The sequence below is a fragment of the Nansenia antarctica genome (assembly GCF_963989245.1).
Source record: "Nansenia antarctica genome assembly, chromosome: 4".
Classification (NCBI taxonomy): Eukaryota; Metazoa; Chordata; class Actinopteri; order Argentiniformes; family Microstomatidae; genus Nansenia; species Nansenia antarctica.
In genome coordinates, this window is record NC_137689.1 from 31,822,633 (window position 1) to 31,841,781 (window position 19,149).

Consider the following 19,149-nt stretch of genomic DNA (forward strand, 5'->3'; position numbering starts at 1 on the left):
CCTGGAATCGCTCGAAACGAAGTCATAGTTAGCCCTCGAAATGAAGCCATGGCTCGATGAAATATGAATTGGGACAGCCCTCCCCCTCAACGTGAACGCGCAAATCAAGCCATAGGGGTGAAAACGAAGGGCTAGGGGTGAATTGGGATTGGCCCAAAGACAGATATGAATGAATCTTTTTGAATGAATGAATGGTCTTTATTGTCATTGCTACAGTACAGGTACCAAACAACGAAATTTAGGAGGGGTGGCTCCCCTGGTGTTAGGAAAGGGAAAAAAAAAAAAAACTTTTAAAAAAAATCACAAGAAGGGAAGGAGCTGGTTTACATAAATAAAGGCTATGTACACTATCCACTATACTGTACTGTACAGATAGACGACTAGGGTTGTCATATTGCACAGTAGTGTTATTTCACATTTATTTAAAGTGTCGCAGTTTGCAGGCTTGAAATGTACATGTTTGTGCCTCAGCACTACACCTGATTTTTTCAGTCCAGCAGCTGCCATCAATCCGTCCAGACTGTCCAGGGCCCAGAACCTAGGTCTTTGCTGTGTTCAGGGCCTGGACGGCCCTGTGGTAGAAGCTGTTCTTCAGTCTGTTTGTCCTTGCGCCCAAGGTCCTGAACCGCATTTTCGAGGGCAGCCTGGTAAAGTGTTCGTACCCAGGGTGGGTCGGGTCCCTGGAGATCTTGGAGGCCTTCCTGAGACAGCGTGTGTTGTACAGCTCTTCCAGAGAGGGGAGGGGGGCGCCGGTGATCTTCTGTGCTGTTCTCACGACTCTCTGTAGCGCATTTCTCTCCGCTGTTGTGCAGCTGGAGAACCAGTTGCAGATGCCGTAGGTGAGGATGCTCTCCACTGCGCCGCGGTAGAAGGTCACCAGTATCTCCTGCTTGCTGTGTTCCTTCCTGAGGACTCTCAGGGTGTATAGCCGCTGTTGTGCCTTCTTGATGGTGGCTTTTGTGTTGTCCTTCCAGGTCAGGTCATCCCGCATGTGCATCCCCAGGAATCGGAGGGTTGAGACTCTCTCCACGCTCTCTCCGTCGATGAGCAGGGGCTGGATCTCGGACTTTTTCCTCCTGAAGTCTACGATGATTTCCTGGGTCTTTGACTTGTTCAGCAGCAGGTTGTTAACCTTGCACAGCTTGCTCAGTTGCTCTACCTCATCCCTGTACGCCGCCTCGTCCCCCCCCGAGATGCATCCCACCACGGTGGTGTCGTCTGCAAACTTTACGATGGAGTTGCTGGGGTGGACGGGGGTGAAGTCGTAGGTGTAGAGGTTGTAGAGGATGGGGCTTAGCACGCAGCCCTGGGGGGACCCAGTGCTGAGTCTGAGGGCTGTGGAGGCCCACCCGCACCCTCTAGGGGCGGTCGGTCAGGAAGTCCTTGATCCATGCACATATAGAGTGTGATAGACCCAGGTCTAGTAGTTTGGTCACTAGCCTGTCTGGAAGGATGGTGTTGAAGGCGGAGCTGAAGTCCACAAAGAGCAGTCTCGCGTAGCTGTTTCCCCTCTCCAGGTGGGATAGAGTGGCGTGGAGAGTCGTCGCGATGGCGTCCTCTGTGGACCTGTGGGCTCTGTAGGCGAACTGGTATGGATCCAGGTTGGGCGGGAGGCGTGTGAGTATGTGGGCCCGGACTAGTTTCTCGAAGCACTTCATGATGATTGGTGTGAGTGCCACCGGGCGGTAGTCGTTTAGGCAGCTCACCGTGCTTTTCTTCGGGACTGGGATGATAGTTGAGGTTTTCAGGCAGGGTGGGATGGTGGCCTGGGACAGGGACTGGTTGAAGATGTTGGTGAAAACCCCGGCCAGCTGGTCGGCGCAGTCCCTCAGCACCCGTCCCAGGACGCCATCCGGCCCCGAGGCTTTCCTGGGGTCCACCGCCTTCAGCACGCGTCTCACTTCATGCTCTGTGAGGGTGAGGCTGCTGAGAGCTGGAGAGAGTGGTGTTTGTGTTGTGGTTACCTCCGTTCGCCGCTCGTCGAACCGGGCGTAGAAGGTGTTCAGCTTTCCCGCCAGCAGGGGGTCGTCCTCTGCGGCTGTGAGCCTGTTGGCTCTGAAGTTTGTCATCTGCTGAACCCCCTGCCACATCCGCCTGGAGTCGTTGCTCAGGAGGCATTCCTCAATCTTCTCTCTGTGGTCTGCCTTGGCCGCTTTGATTCCGCGCTTTAGGTTAGCCCTGGTGGTGCTGTACAGCGGTGTGCTCTTCCCTGCGAAGAAGGCGTTGTCCCTCTCGTTGATCAGTTTTTGGACCTTCCCAGTCATCCATGGCTTCGTGTTGGGGTGGACCCGGACCCGTTTGTCCACGGTGACTGAGTTCACGGTGCAGTTCACTATGTGGTTCAGAACCGATGACGTGTACGGTTCCAGGTCCTCATGCTCATATTCCTGCCATGGGGTGTCATTTAGGCAGATCTGCAGTGGAGCGGACCCTTCTGGCCAGGTTCTGACAGTCTTAGTGGTGATGGGAGCACTTTTCCCCATGGTAGTTCAGATAGACAGAGATAAAGACAGATAAAGACAGATAAAGACAGATAAAGACATAGATAAAGACAGATAAAGACAGAGATAAAGACAGATAAAGACACAGGGGTGCAAACTGGCGATGGTCCAAAAAGGTGACACTTTCTTTTTTGCCCGTAGATGGTTAGCTCTAGCATTAACAGTGGTCTAACAATGATGCGCGTGTAAGTAGCGATGGCCCTGACCTTAACACCCTCATAATTAATGTAAGCAACCTGTTCTCAAAATAATTATGCTGGTTCCTGCAGGTTTCAACAAGTTACATTTAAGACCTTTATAAGACCACTTTTAATAGATTTTAAGACCTATTGAGCAAGTATTGGTATTAGACTCACATTCGTTGATTCTTTTCATTAACAATGCTGGGTGATCTGTTCTGTTGCATACAGAACAATGATAATGTAAGTTAGCCTACTCTATCAATTTCTTGATTCATTTCCATTGCTTCTCAACACATTACTAGATATAATAGCATAAATAACAGAATAAACTCACACACTTACTTACACTCACTTACACTGCACAGCCTACATACTGAGATATGGCACACACACACCTCTCACAGGAGGGCCACACACACACACACACACACTATATTTACTAAAACACACACACCGTTGCTACCACTGCAAGTTTGAAGAAATTCTAACTTCACATCCCTACAGTCGAATCGCCTCCTACGGCGATTATCGTATCGTGGCCTCTTGTCTTATCATTTCACGTGGCAAAATATCGGGGTTTTGAGTGCAGCTTAACCAATGTCACACGAGCAATAAGTGCAAGTTTTGTTTTATACGTTGTCTCTCATCCGCACGCGTCGTATTCCCACGCAGTGGGTCTGACGACAATAATACATTTTCCGGTCTGACTTTTAAAATAAAAATAATCAAATCGATTCTACACAAGTCTAAAGCACACAGAAGCCATTAAAAATGTTTATTTTGAAAGTCTCGCCCTGTGTCTGATCCTGATGTTATAGAAGCAGCGTAGCAGCAGGGTAGAAGCGAGGTAAAGGGGGACGCGAGACAGTCTCGGGCAGCGTTCGTAAATTCGCTCTGAGAGCACTGGAGGGCACACTGGGCTCAACGTCATAAAGGGACCAAGTAATTTGATTGGACAAGAGGCATTCCATGACTGCTGATCAGATTTCCAGAGCGAATTTACGAACGCAGCCGAGGGCAAACCACTCGCCGACTCGTTTTTTTCATAACACGAAACTTGAAGTTGTAAAGTACCCACTCGATATAATAAACAACAGTTTAACGATCTCTAAATACTTATAATGATCATCTAATTATGTGTAGTTATGTGTTTCTAGCATGTCGATGTTCTATCAGGTAAATTCGCTAGAACTAACCTCCATACCCTGGTTCAGAAGAAGAAATCAATCCTTCTTCACTTACATCGTCGTCCTCGATGAAACTTTTAGGTGGATTGGTTACCCTAGCTTAGATGGTCTTCGTGACATTTCACAATCACAAACATATATGTACAGAAACTCACTAAAGTATAAAACACCGCTAAAATTAGGGATGCTCCGATTTATCGGCCACCGATTTAAATCGGCCGATTTCACTCCAAATGACTCGATCGGTGATCGGCAAAAATGGCCGATCGCAAAAACCGATCTTTTTAAAAAAAAAAAATCCCTGGGGAAGACAGATAACTGAACAGTTATGATGTCTTTTATACAGCCATATCGACTGACTTGGGCTTCAGGCCCTAACTGGGTGATAGGCCAGACTTTTACTATGCCATAAAAATGGGTCTGCGTTTGCTTGGTGCCTAATGGATCAAATTTTTTGTCTAAAAAGCAAAAAATATGTAGGCTATCCAGTCAGTAGGCCTACAGTTATGTATTTTTTTAAAAATCGGTATCGGTTGATCTTGAGGAAAAAAATCGGTGATCGGTATCGGCCCCAAAAATCCAGATCGGAGCATCCCTAGCTAAAATACTGCTTCTCTTCAATTCATTAATTAATTAATTAATTAATTTTGCCATTTAGCAGACGCTTTTAATCCAAAGCGACTTACAATTACGAATTACAGGGACATTCCCCCTGGAGTAACTGAGGGCAAAGTGCCTTACTCAAGGGCACACTAGTAGTGGTGTGGTTTCAGGCGGGATTTGAACTCACAACCTTCCGATCACAAGTCCAACTCACTATCCACTAGACCACCACTACCACTACCCCTTCTTCTTCAAATCACTCCATGACACTTTGAGGTCAATGCATTTGTTTTTTTGGTGAACTACCGTAATAACCCTAAATGGCTAGAGAGTGCAACTTCTCTGCTTTCAGAAACTGTTGGATTTTTTTCGATTGCACATACAGTATAGTTCAAGAATTACGATAGTTTGAACGAACCCTGTAAAATCCTGTTGAGAAGTTATCGCAACATAGAAATAACTTCATAAATGTTATTTTATTTTATTTTATTACTTCTTATGTTTCTACTTCCATCTTAAGACCTTTTTATTTCCACTGCAGCAGAGTTTAGCAGACAGGAAGATGTTAGCTTGGGCATCATGTGACTTGGATGAGATGAGATGTAGACCCCCCCCCCCCCCCCCAAATATGTTTTTTGCAGATCTACACGATTCACGTAGGTCACCTATTTTGAGGTAAAAACTGCGAATTTCGCCGAAAGGTGACAAGTTTGCACCACTGAAGACAGAAAAAGACAGATAAAGACAGAGATAAAGACAGATAAAGACAGAGATAAAGATAGCCGCCTAGCCCCAGGCTCTATATTTAGAGCAGTCGTGGGGGGAGCCTCCAGACTAGGCCGTGACAGACTAGGGAACTGAGAACTGTGACTGCACACTTCAGCTTCAGAAGGAAACTGGAAACTCATGTCTGAGTTTCTATTCTATTTATATTCTGCATTAAGTGTTAAAGATACAGAATACAGAACTTTTGGTCAACAAATAAAATTTTGCCCTGAATGTTTCATATAATCACTTTACTGTGAATGGTGTTCAGATTTGACTTTGTGCCCTCCACACATACACACGCACACACGCACACACTCACACACTCACACACGCACACACGCACACACGCACACACGCACACACGCACACGCACACGCACACACACGCGCACACGCGCACACACACACACACACACACACACACACACACACACACACACACACACACACACACCTTGCAGCGGAGCAGCCCCTCAGTGAAGACCCAGCACTGTGTGTCCAGTCGGCAGAGGGGTGACAAGAACAATCTGGCGGGGGACGAGTCGTCATGGATACGCTCCGCGGTCAGCACCGAGTCAAGATCACGCCTCTTCAAATGGACATACACCCTGGGCTGGACACAACACATCACAACACAACACAATAAACATACACCCTGGGCTGGACACAACACAACACAACACAATAAACATACACCCTGGGCTGGACACAACACAACACAATAAACATACACCCTGGGCTGGACACAACACAACACAACACAATAAACATACACCCTGGGCTGGACACAACACAACACAATAAACATACACCCTGGGCTGGACACAACACAACACAACACAATAAACATACACCCTGGGCTGGACACAACACAACACAACACAACACAATAAACATACACCCTGGACACAACACAACACAACACAATAAACATACACCCTGGGCTGGACACAACACAACACAACACAATAAACATACACCCTGGGCTGGACACAACACAACACAATAAACATACACCCTGGGCTGGACACAACACAACACAACACAACACAATAAACATACACCCTGGACTGGACACAACACAACACAACACAATAAACATACACCCTGGGCTGGACACAACACAACACAACACAATAAACATACACCCTGGGCTGGACACAATACAACACAACACAATAAACATACACCCTGGGCTGGATAGACGACACAAAACAATACAACAAACACAACACAACACAATAAACACAACACAATTCAAATAAACACAACATACACCCTGGGCTGGATAGACAACACAACACAATAAACACAACACAATACAATAAACACAACACAGCACAACACAACACAACACAATACAATAAACACAATACACAGCACAATATAACCACAGTGACTGAGGGAGGTTCAACAACTTCTAATATGCAGGTTACTGGAGTGTTGTTCATTTCATTCATGTAGAGCCTTTGCTCACAACTCACCTTATCACTACCCCTACCTAAGTGTCCATGTATGGCTGCATTACTGTACCTATGCATTTCGATAACATTTGATGCATTTCGACCATATACTCTTGTCAAATATGTAATTACTCAACCACTCCTGTCATTTTGTCCTTTGTCCAGGACAAAGCTGCCAGCCCTGTCTGTTTAACACCACAGAGATGAAAGAGTACTGTGTTCATACTGTGTAGACTAGAGGGCAATGGGATAGGTAGCTGACCCCTGTGCTCCATCATGGATATATGTGTAAAGAGAAGTGAAGGCTTCAGTCACATCAACGTGAGAGTAAGCCATATAAACCAAGCCTGTTCTCTCAGTCAGCCTGTTCTCTCAGTCAGCCTGTTCCCGTCAACCAACCGTCAGAGCGCGGGCCGTCGTCACACACCAGCCCCGACTAAGCCCCGGCTGGCACCCTCACTGGGGTACACAGTTAGGTCCATATATATTTGGACTCTGACAGAATGTTTGTTATTTTAGCTATTTAACAAAACGTATTCAAGTTACAGTTATATAATAGGCTATAATATGGGCTTAAAGTGCAGACTCTCAGCTTTAATTTGAGGGTATTCACATCCAAATTGGAGGAAGGGTTTAGGAATTACAGCTATGTGGCCACCCTCTTTTTCAAGGGTCCAAAAGTAATTGGCCAATTGAATCAACAGCTGTTTCATGGACAGATCTGGGCTATTCCTTTAGTTCCGTTATTTATTCATCAGTTAAGCAGGTAAAAGGTCTGAGTGGGAAAAGTGTGGCATTTGCATTTTGGAAACTGTTGCTGAGATGTCTCTAACGGAGTAGGTTGCCTGGATGGTGTCTGTAGGTGTGACTGTACCTGACTGAGTAGCCTTAGGGAGCCTATGGTGTCTGTGGGTGTGACTGTACCTGACTGAGGGGCCTTAGGGAGCCTATGGTGTCCCAGCCACTGTGGTCCGCCCACCGCAGAACCTCCTCCCCCAGCTGGAGCAGCATCTGACGACCCTTATAGTGACTGTATTCATACACCACCCACCTGGCAAAGCAAAACAACAACAACAACAACAACAACACACGTTAAAGGGGCAATCCGGGATTCACACGACAACAAAGCGGTCATCCGGCCACATTTTCTTTGGTAAACCGAGCTATATAAGTTTAAATGGACTGACTTATACAGCGCCTTATTCCAAAGCGCTTTACAATGGCCTATCATTCACCCATTTACACACCAATGGAGGCGAGCTACCATGCAAGGCACCGGCCTGCAATTTGTGGTTCAGTGTCTTGCCTAAGGACACCTCAACATGTGACCAGCCGGGGTTCGAACCGCCGATTTGCCGACCTTGCAATCATTGGACGCCGGCTCTACCTCTTGCGCCACAGCCGAAATGTAACTACTCTCAAGATTCATCCCTTTAACCTAACATGCATCACTGAGAAGAAATTGTGGCTGAAACTGGTCTAAAGGCCAAAGACACATCAGCATGTCATCCAAGTCAATGGTGACTGGGTGGAGATGGCACCAGCAACACCATGTTCTACTATAATGACTATGATTTTTACTTTATTCTCAATCAACGGGTGGTATACAGATGGTTGTGAGGAGGAGGAGGAGGGGGGGGGGGTTGGGGTGTGGGTGGGGCGGGGGGTTGAGGTGTGGGGGGGGGTTACGGAGATTCTCCCTCCACAATGGCCCCTGTGTGGTCCTACTGACAGCTGTGAGAATGAACACATCGCTGACATCATAGGAGACATGAAAGGCTCTCACAGGCCACCGGCCACCAGGAGTGACTGTGTGAACATGTCCTCCATGTCCTCCCTGGTCGTCACCACCACGGTCACCAGGCCCTTGAAGGAGTCCAGGGAGAACAGGCTCACGGACGGGTCGGAGAAACTCTACAGTGCAGACAGGAAGGGACAGCCATTTTAGATGAGAGGGCCGTTGTGATGTAACAGTATCAATGTTCATATTTACCTGGATTGAACTAGCATTGTACGTACATTTTCTTTATTTTTTTAATTACAGCCGGTTCCCAATGAGGTATATACAGTACGTGTCGTGCACTGTTTGTCATACACAAGGATGGAGACTTGGGATTCAGAATTTAGATTCTGCCATAATGTATATAACATGAAACAGGCTTGATGTATCTTTGATAACATAAGTGTTACTCTGTACTGATGTGTGTGGTCATGTGTCTGACCTGGCTTGTAGTGAGACATTTCAACTTTGCTCCACATGCGGTGAGGTCATGGAATACTGCGGTACACTCACAGGGGGAATGGGCCTCAGTGATTTGACAGAAGTGGCCACACAGCCACAGGAAATGAGGTCAGGATAAAGGCCCTCTCCCAGGACATACTGGTTTCCACAGCAACCCTCCTCATCAAAGAGCAGCCAGCTAGACCCGGGCAGGGAGAGCAGAGCAGATCTTCACATTCATAACAGCATCAACACCAGTGGAGGTTAGTGGAGGTAGAAATCAGAGGACGGGCTCATGGTAATACATGGAATGGAATGAGGAATGGTATCAAACATGGAATGAGGAATGCTATCAAACATGGAATGAAGAATGCTATCAAACATTCCTCATCCATTCCATGCATTACAGTGAGCCTCCCCTGATGAACACATGACTCTCACCCTCATACTGTATAGCAATGACAGCATGGCATTACACATCAGTACCTATGCTTGAGTATTCCTTCACCTTAGTAAGAACAAATGAAGGTTGTTTCTCATAAATCTAAAAGGTGAAAGTTATTTTAAAATCTGTCTTTTAGATCCATACTTTCTAGCTGTCACATAGCAGACGCTGCATAATTATAGTATCAGTACAGACGCTAGGGATGGACGGTTTTTCGGTTAAACCGAAAACCGGGGTTTCTAAAATTAGAAACGGTTTTTTATCAAAACCGTCTGAAACCGGATTATTATTATTATTATTATATAATTTTTTTTAGAAGAATAAAATAGAATAAGAATACAACTGGAACATGTCACATGTTTGTCGTGTGTGAAAATAAAAATGATACAGTCTGAATCTGCCGCACAATGAGTGAGAGGTTTGGTCAGTTGTGAAGAATAACTGAGGATTAATATCTAATTGGGATTATATTTAAGGGGAACGAATCACTCTATGGGAAAGATAGTTGCCTTCAGTTATTGGTAGATAGGAAAGGTTTTTTACAATTACTCGCTTACATTTAATAACATCATTTTCGCTGCTCTCTGTAAAGCGCATTGGGTCACTTTTGTGAGAAATGCGCTATAGAAATAAAATGTGATTTGATTTGATATCAATCAATCAAACTTTATTTATGTTCTATAGCACAAATCATGCATTGAATGTAACTCCAAGTGCAGTATTTACTAAACCACAATATAATAAAACAAGAGCTATACGGATCAAGAGTGTACTTTGTGCACAGCGCCACTGTGTGTCACAAGTTCACCTTCAGAGCGGGTGTTCAGCGCAGCAGGCAAAATTGTAAGTCCGTTCCGAGCGCAGCTGAATCCTGAAAAGGTGAACATGCTCGTGTTTCTTGCGAAGAACCTCGATTAACGGACTATTTAATAGCCTTTAATAGCTTTTATGCTCATTTTTTGTTACTGCCAGTTTTTGTTATTTAGTTATTAGCCATAGGTTGTGAATTAGAATTAGAATGAATGTGATCAGTGATATCTTTGGACAATTGTTTTACCTGCTTGCACTCAATTTGCACTCGTTTGTATTTATATTTATAGATGTTTTTGTTTACGTTTTCTATTCTATTGTATATTCTATGTTGTTCAAAGAATAAAATTGGAACATGTCACATGTTTGTCGTGTGTGAAAATAACAATGATACAGTCTGAATCTGCCGCGCAATGAGTGAGAGGTTTGGTCAGTTGTGAAGAATAACTGAGGATTAATATCTAATTGGGATTATATTTAAGGGTAACGAATCACTCTATGGGAAAGATAGTTGCCTTCAGTTATTGGTAGATAGGAAAGTTTTTTTTACAATTACTCGCTTACATTTAATAAGATAATTTTCGCTGCTCTCTGTAAAGCGCATTGGGTCACTTTTGTGAGAAATGCGCTATAGAAATAAAATGTGATTTGATTTGATATCAATCAATCAATCAATCAAACTTTATTTATGTTCTATAGCACAAATCATGCATTGAATGTAACTCCAAGTGCAGTATTTACTAAACCACAATATAATAAAACAAGAGCTATACGGATCAAGAGTGTACTTTGTGCACAGCGCCACTGTGTGTGAAGGCGCTACTGAAAGTGATGACAGAACGCATGTCTCAGAAGATACGCGGTCACTTAGTGACGCAAAGGTAGTTATGTATTTATCTCTATCTGTATTAGTACATTTATTTTGAAAGCTCTATTTTGACAGCTCTACCATGGGCACTTTTATTTTGATGGGGCATTCTTTGTTGATTGACTTACGACAGTTCAGGACGAGTCAGTCTCGCGGCATGTGGTTTTTATGAAAAGCTTTAAGTATGTTCACTGCATAATTCTAAGTCTAATATTTCAGTGATTATTGAGCAGTATTCAAATATTTAAATACATTGAGCAGCAGCTGAAACTTTGTCTAAGAACCAAGATATTGAGAAAGCAGTTCATTCAATGAAGACGCTGTTCCAAGAGATGATCTTCCGTGCAGGCGTGCACCCTGGATCATCGGAGCTGGTGTGTTAAGTGTTCATGTGTTTTCATGTATGGTGTAGCTTACAAAAGTCTGCCTTTCCACTTATATTTGTGAAACTAAGTAGCCTAAATGTGTTGCGACTGTGCTTACGGTGTTTTAATGGTGGTCGACATGAGTGTATTGTAGCAGTAGGGCTCAATTATTTGAAATTGTCGTTTTTTTTTTTTTTTTACCTTTTCGGTAAACCGGAAAACCGCGGTTTTAGTCTTTGACAGTTTTTCGGTTTCAATAATTGGAAACCGTCCATCCCTAACAGACGCTGCATAAATCTAGTATCAGTACAAACACTGCATGTATGACAGTGGTACTCACCTCCCTCTGATGACTCTGAAGGACATGGGGGAGTCACAGACCCCCGCCTCCCCCTCGTACTCCTTACTCCCCCCCTCGAAGTGGGGCTGGCTGTACGCCCGCAGCTGAGGACATAAGAACCAGAGATCAGTCTAGTAGAATGTCTGGAATGCCTAGTTTGAACTACTGTCACAATCCAACTATTTCTGTCATGGTAAGCTCAGTGGGTTATGATGATTGGCTACCCAGGGTACATTGGGGGAGTGGCTTGCCTGTTGGCGGGCGTTATTTGAATGGCGTTGATTACCCAGCTGGGGAGACTCATTGACAGACTCATTGAGGAGAGTGGAGAGATTCGTTGAGAGGAGACGCCGTATCCAAGAGACGCGTATGAACCCCTGAGGATATTTACTGAGGAAACTATTCAACTATTGGGACTGTGACCTACCCTGAAGTCGTGTCGTGTCCGGGTTTTCGTTCTGTGTTTCATTTTGTCATCGTTGTTTTGTTACGTGTTAAAATACTGAACGGAAGGGACTAACCTGTCATATAACCCTGAGTCTAACCTGTCATATAACCCTGAGTCTAACCTGTCACCCTGAGTCTAACCTGTCATATAACCCTGAGTCTAACCTGTCATATAACCCTGAGTCTAACCTGTCATATGACCCTGAGTCTAACCTGTCATATAACCCTGAGTCTAACCTGTCATATAACCCTGAGTCTAACCTGTCATATGACCCTGAGTCTAACCTGTCATATAACCCTGAGTCTAACCTGTCATATAACCCTGAGTCTAACCTGTCATATAACCCTGAGTCTAGCCTCTCACCCTGAGTCTAACCTGTCATATAACCCTGAGTCTAACCCGTCATATAACCCTGAGTCTAACCTGTCATATGACCCTGAGTCTAACCTGTCATATAACCCTAAGTCTAACCTGTCACCCTGAGTCTAACCTGTCATATAACCCTGAGTCTAACCTGTCATATAACCCTGAGTCTAACCTGTCATATAACCCTGAGTCTAACCTGTCATATAACCCTGAGTCTAACCTGTCATATGACCCTGAGTCTAACCTGTCATATAACCCTGAGTCTAACCTGTCATATAACCCTGAGTCTAACCTGTCATATAACCCTGAGTCTAACCCGTCATATAACCCTGAGTCTAACCTGTCATATAACCCTGAGTCTAACCTGTACACCTGAGTCTAACCTGTCATATAACCCTGAGTCTAACCTGTCATATAACCCTGAGTCTAACCTGTCATATAACCCTGAGTCTAACCTGTCATATGACCCTGAGTCTAACCTGTCATATAACCCTGAGTCTAACCTGTCATATAACCCTGAGTCTAACCCGTCATATAACCCTGAGTCTAACCTGTCATATGACCCTGAGTCTAACCTGTCATATAACCCTGAGTCAAACCTGTCACACTACTCATGTGTACAAACTCATGTCTACAATGTCTAGTCTGAACTACTAATGTCTAGTAACTATTAATAGTAAACTATTACGTCCATTAAAGCCAGGGTCCAGTATGTACATTTGAGCTTTTAAATAGTACTAAATGGCCAAGGATAGTAGCGATCAAGGAATATGACGTCACATGAAAAAGGGTTTTGGTCCAAACAAAGTGCTTTCTAAATCAGGTGGTAAGTACTTGTTTTTATGTTTTACTGGTTTACAAGGAGAGGCACACTACTATCGCTATTAGGAAAAAACAATCACAGCATACGTACGTTTTCACATTTTCAAAATGTCACGCTTCACCTTTACATACGGCGTTGGATCTTGATTTTTATGTATGAGTATGCTAATCCTCTACTGTGTTTTGAGTATGCTAATCGATAACGTTTTAGGTTTTTGTTATGGGTGATCCACCACTGTGAGAGTGAGGTTCCTGAAGTCACAGTGTTTGCTGCCTGAATACAAAGCAGTGGTCTTGTTTACTTACCCAGAATCTTGGTTCTCTGGCGCCACAATGGTCCTGCAATAATAATAATAAAAAATTGATTATATCATATTTCCCAAGTTATATTTTCCCACAATCGATAAGAACCTATCCTTTCCATCCTATCAAGAGTGAGACAGTGTACAGATATACAGTGGGGAGAACAAGTATTTGATACACTGCTGATTTTGCAGGTTTTCCCACTTAGAAAGAATGTAGAGGTCTGTAATTTTTTATTACTGGTTGGTAGGTGATCAAATACTTATTTCATGCAATAACATGTAAATTAATTACTTTAAAATCATACAATTTGATTTTCTGGATTTTTTTTTTAGATTCTGTCTCTCACAGTTGAAGTGTACCTATGATAAAAATTACAGACCTCTACATTCTTTCTAAGTGGGAAAACCTGCAAAATCAGCAGTGTATCAAATACTTGTTCTCCCCACTGTATGTATAGACAGGGGTGCACATAACTTTTTGGGGCCAGTGCTCAGAGGAGCACCTAGGGATGCTGCTTGGTGCTCCCCGAGCTCGCGAGTCACGACCCGTCCCACAGGATGGATACAAAAGGGATACATGGATAACTTATATTAGCAAAACGACATTTATTCATAAATAAAGATGAACGAACAAATTATTGTGTGCAAAACAAAAGAAACAAATGCAAAATCAAATGACTGCTCTTTAAGCATGAAAGTCTGTCAGACTCCTTTAAACACAATGAAATCAACTGACATCTCTTTAAGCACTAACTTAATGTCTGTTCTTTAAACACACTGAAATAAACGGACATCTCTTTAAGCACTGCTCTGTTCTGTAAACACTGAAATCAACTTTTCAACAAAAAGTTACAGCCTAAGCATTTATTTATGCTACAAGCTTAATCATCATCATCACTGCTCTCTTGACTGCTGTTAATACTGTCCTCAATTTCAACCATGCTAGAGGATGTTGTAGGCTATCACTTTAAGTAGCTCATTATTTTGATTGTGCAACAAAGTCTTTTTTTTTCTTTTCTAATAGAATTCCCAACCATATTCCCTGGGTCAGGGGTCTAGGTGCGATAATGAAGCTGTAAAACAAACGTCTGAACGTTTGAAAGCTTCAGAGAAAAGAAACGTGTCCCTTGGTGTTGTTTTTCCTTTTAGCCACGAGTCGTTCGGGACTGAATTTTCACGTGGCGGCGAGATAACCGTGCGATACGCGATACGCGGAATGAAAGTACGAGTTACGATACTTTCCGAATGTTTTCGTGAGGGGAGTCGCCGTGGTCGTCGTCGGTCGACTGTTGTGATGGATTACTCGTCGGACCTTCGGCTGAGGGGACGGCAAATAGTTACTTAGTGGGGCTTGCAGTGATGCATCAGTCAGCAGTCAGCAGTTGGATTTTGAGGAAGTAAATTCCTCTCCCAGCGCTTCTAGCTGTTGGTGCGCAAGAGCGCGTTCATGCGGCTGATCTGCCGCGCAGCATGCATTTTGGCGATGCATGCGCACTGGCGCACCAGTTATGTGCACCCCTGTGTATAGATATATGTGACAGGGCATGGTTAAAAAGTCCGCAACTAGGGCAAAATCATTTTTCTGTTTCTTCCAGATTATGAAAGGGTAGATTGTAAGCTTTAAAATGATGTGTCATACATTGAAATCTGAAACAAGTTGAAGAAGTCATGGATAGTTTAATGGTGATACCCCCTGAACCACCGTACTGAGATATCCAGCCTGAGAAGTCTTCAGAGACGTTTTTCACAGAGGTAATGGGTGGGAACAATAGCTGGTTAACTCCACCCTAATCACTCCCTCAAGACAACCACACCCTCAAGACAACCACTCCCCCATTACACTACCTGTCACTACCTACCTGTCATCTGTCAGTGGGGTTGTCAGCTAATTTTAATGCATCTGTATTTGCCAGTGTTTTATTGTTGTAAATTATTTAACCTTGTTTTATTTCTAGCTTCCCCCCCCAAAGAGCCATTGCTTTTTGGTCAGGCTGCATTTGTAAATAAGAATTTGTTCTTACATGTTTGCCTGGTTAAATAAAAAAGATTCATGATTCATCATCATTTTATTGCCATGTGTGCCAAAAGTGTATTACATCCCATTACAAGGACAAGAGAGTAAAATTCATGGCAATGGAAAAAATTTGGCAAGATACAACATTTACATTTACATTTTTTGCATTTAGCAGACACCTTATTCCAAAGCGACTTACAATCAATACATTTGAATACTAAGCATGAGAATCATCAGTCCACCATTCATAGCAGGAAGAGTAATCTAGCTCAGGCCCGGGGCCATTGACAGAAGGAAAAACCTTCTCATATCACCTTCTTCTAAAACCTAGTTTTTTGTTGTTTTTTTACACTGGAGAAACAGAGAAACAGTACAAGGGGGGCAATAAAAGTTCTTAGGGACACAGTAGAGGGGAAAGCGGGTGTCTTTACGAGACGTAGTGGTGAGGGGCAGAAGATGTCTCAGGAGGGCAGTTAAGGTGTAACCTGAAGAGATGGGTCTTCAGTCTACGACGGAAGATGGGTAGTGACTCTGCCGTTCTGACAGCCGTGGGGAGATACAATTGAGCAATACAATAATAGAATGGTAAAAAATGATAATGTTGTGTCCGTGTGTATGCATTTATCATTATAGTCCATAAAGCATCTAGTGGGACTTGGTGTAGTTCCTTCCCATCCGGGCATCAAAGCTGTCTAATAAAAAAAGAAGACAGTACATTTAAAATGATTGCCCACTGTTACCAACACACCACTTTTACAAAATACTACTATGTTCATAAAATAGAATTGCTTATACAATGACAATGACAAATACCTGAAGTGCTGGTGACTCATCAAGGTGTCATCTCTCAGAACCTCTCACCTCGTCATTCTGTAACAAAGATCAGGTCAGGTCAGAGGTGTGGACACACTGCTAGTGTAGGTTTTCCAGACTCTCAGTGTACTATTGTTGTACTGTAAGGAGTAGGCTAGTGAAATCATTTCAATCCACAGTATTATTCTACAGCAAATCTACATATCAATGAATTAATCCTTATTTTTGATATAAGGATTACATTAGCGACAACATTAGCGTTCATTACAAAAGCATTTACTTTTTCTATAATCTATTATATCTCTAACAAAGCTAGCTAGCTAGCTAACAAGCTAACACTTGTTTGGCTAGCTGGTACACACAAACACACTAAAATGGTGCATGAAACATATTACACTATGTTGCATGTTTAGTAGGTCTCCAACAAATGTATTTATTCATTATGTTTTATCTTTGACAACATATTTCTTCCTCCCACCATCTCATTAGTTTTGGAGAGGGGTGGCATGATTGTGGTGAGCAGTTTCAGTGGTCTGATAACTGATGCTAACAAAGGCTAGCTACCTTACTCACAAAACAAGAAATAACTGTTTGGCTATCCTAAGTAAACAACACAAAATCCTAGTATACAACACATGTAACTCACTAAAACTTACCCAAGAACACAGCAGAAGGTCTGTCTGTAGACGACTGTCCCATGAAAGTGAAGTGGAGATCAATGTCTGAAATTCCGTTGTCATCTGTCATCGTCAGATTCGGAGTTCGGAGTTCCCGTTCGGAGGTCCCGTTATGTATAGTCCAATATGAAGGAGTTCATTAATTGCCCACTGTCGATATTTCTGCCTGCTTATGAAATTCAGTTGATAGCATTAGCGAGAGCAGCCTCCATCTTGTAAACTTGTAAACAAAGGCAGGTGGCTCCTTAACATACAGCTAGGGCTGCAACTAACGATTATTTTGGTAGTCGACTAATCTGTCGATTATTTTTCGATTAGTCGTGTGGCTTTTCGCTGCGCGTAAATGGCGACGCAGAAGCATAAATCCGGCTTAACTAGCTATCTAACCTAACGTTACGCCAAGCTACAGCTGCTCACAGAGCTAGTTGATTGGCTAGCTAGCATTGCTGGCTAGACTACAGACAGCTCACGTTAGTAGGCTACGCTTGGCGCTGTTTATCTTACAGACAGCTCGCTGGTGGACTCAACATAATTGAAATAGCATTCACTTATCAAGCATCATTCATGATCATCCACCATGACTACCTGGTATTTTAATAGCGACCACCCCTCACTTCATTTCATCTCGCGTTCTCCTGGCTTCAACATGGAAAACCCCTGCTACGTAACGTTACATACAAGCGCCTCTGTCTGTCACACGCGTGCCACAGGGCAAATAAATTAATAGCACAAACGCTCATAGCATGTACAGCCCTGTCCATGAGACGTTGTTTTCCAACATGTAACAGTAAAGCTAACATAAACATTACGACCCTAACAATATAACGTTAGCCAGTTGGCTAACAACATTAGCTAAAACTTACCCAGCTGATTCTTGCATGGCTCCCGTTTAAAAAATAAATAAATAAAAAAACACATTTTTTCACAACAAGACTTGTTTGGCTCGATTGCGAGGTTTCACAATGGCCGAGATGGGGACCTATTAATCAAACCGTGTGTAGGCGCCAGGTATGGGTTGTACTGTTGTCTGTTGTTGTTTGTTGTTCGCTGTTGGATTGTGGGTCACGGGCAGGGATTCGAGTCACGTGGTGTTGGTGGTGCGTCAGTGTTGCGTCAGTGGTAGTATTGAAATCAGCTGTTCACCTGGCGGAATTGTGTGAATGGCAGGAGAGTGGGTGAGTGGGGAAGTCCTACTTTTGCTGACCGCTTTTAACAAGTCACTGTTTGATTATCTTGGAACGCTGTTTTGAATGTTTTGTGATACCGTTTCACCCTTTGTTTTTATCTACAATAAATATACCAAACTTACTTTTCGGGAACAGTGATTCATTGACAGCCAGCGCGTCGGGCAGGTATTTTTCCCCTACTTAGCCTCTCGGCGACAAACTTTGTTTTTGATAGTCGCCCAACATTGTCAGTAAAAATGAGACAAACCTGGACGGATTGGAGCCACAGAAGGACCCGACAAGCCACACGCGGACGCGGAGTGGATTATTGAATTATTGAACGATTGATCCCACACCCACGCACGGGACCTAGGGTTTACCGCTTGAGAGCGCATCAGCCGGACAACATTTGCATTGTGACCAGCGGTATGTAACCTGTTTCGTTCTGCTGTTAAATTGATTTGTTTTGAACGGGTTACTGCTGAGTGGAAACTGGCGTTGTCGTGTTGGTGTGTTGATTGTGGCTGCGTGGATTTATGTGGTGTCTGGACCGCCGTTTTGATGCCCTTTGGGCCCGGTTTGCGGGTGGATTTGACTCTGCGCTGAATATGCGCTGCCTTTTTATATGATTGCTGCGGCTGTTGATGTGGCTGGCTTTGCATTGGATTCTCATTGCGATCATTTTTTTGCGCATTCAAAATGAGTGAAATAAAGGCTGGTTCAACTGTTGGCAAACTTGAAAAGGAGAAAAGGAAAATAATTATCACCAGAAAGGCCCCAGCAGGA

General features: G+C 43.6%; 1 protein-coding gene across 1 annotated transcript in view; it reads right to left on the bottom strand.

Annotated features, from left to right (window-relative positions):
• Positions 1 to 19,149, bottom strand: part of LOC308155972 (uncharacterized protein) — a gene marked incomplete at its 5' end in the record, with an annotated part of 67,945 nt that overhangs the window by 7,810 nt on the left and 40,986 nt on the right. The window contains 6 exons of the mRNA XM_080529336.1: positions 5,695 to 5,853; positions 7,628 to 7,754; positions 8,490 to 8,617; positions 8,997 to 9,123; positions 11,753 to 11,856; positions 13,695 to 13,727. Coding sequence (XP_080385462.1) covers positions 5,695 to 5,853; positions 7,628 to 7,754; positions 8,490 to 8,617; positions 8,997 to 9,123; positions 11,753 to 11,856; positions 13,695 to 13,727 — 678 coding nt within the window. The remainder of the gene's footprint in view (positions 1 to 5,694; positions 5,854 to 7,627; positions 7,755 to 8,489; positions 8,618 to 8,996; positions 9,124 to 11,752; positions 11,857 to 13,694; positions 13,728 to 19,149) is intronic.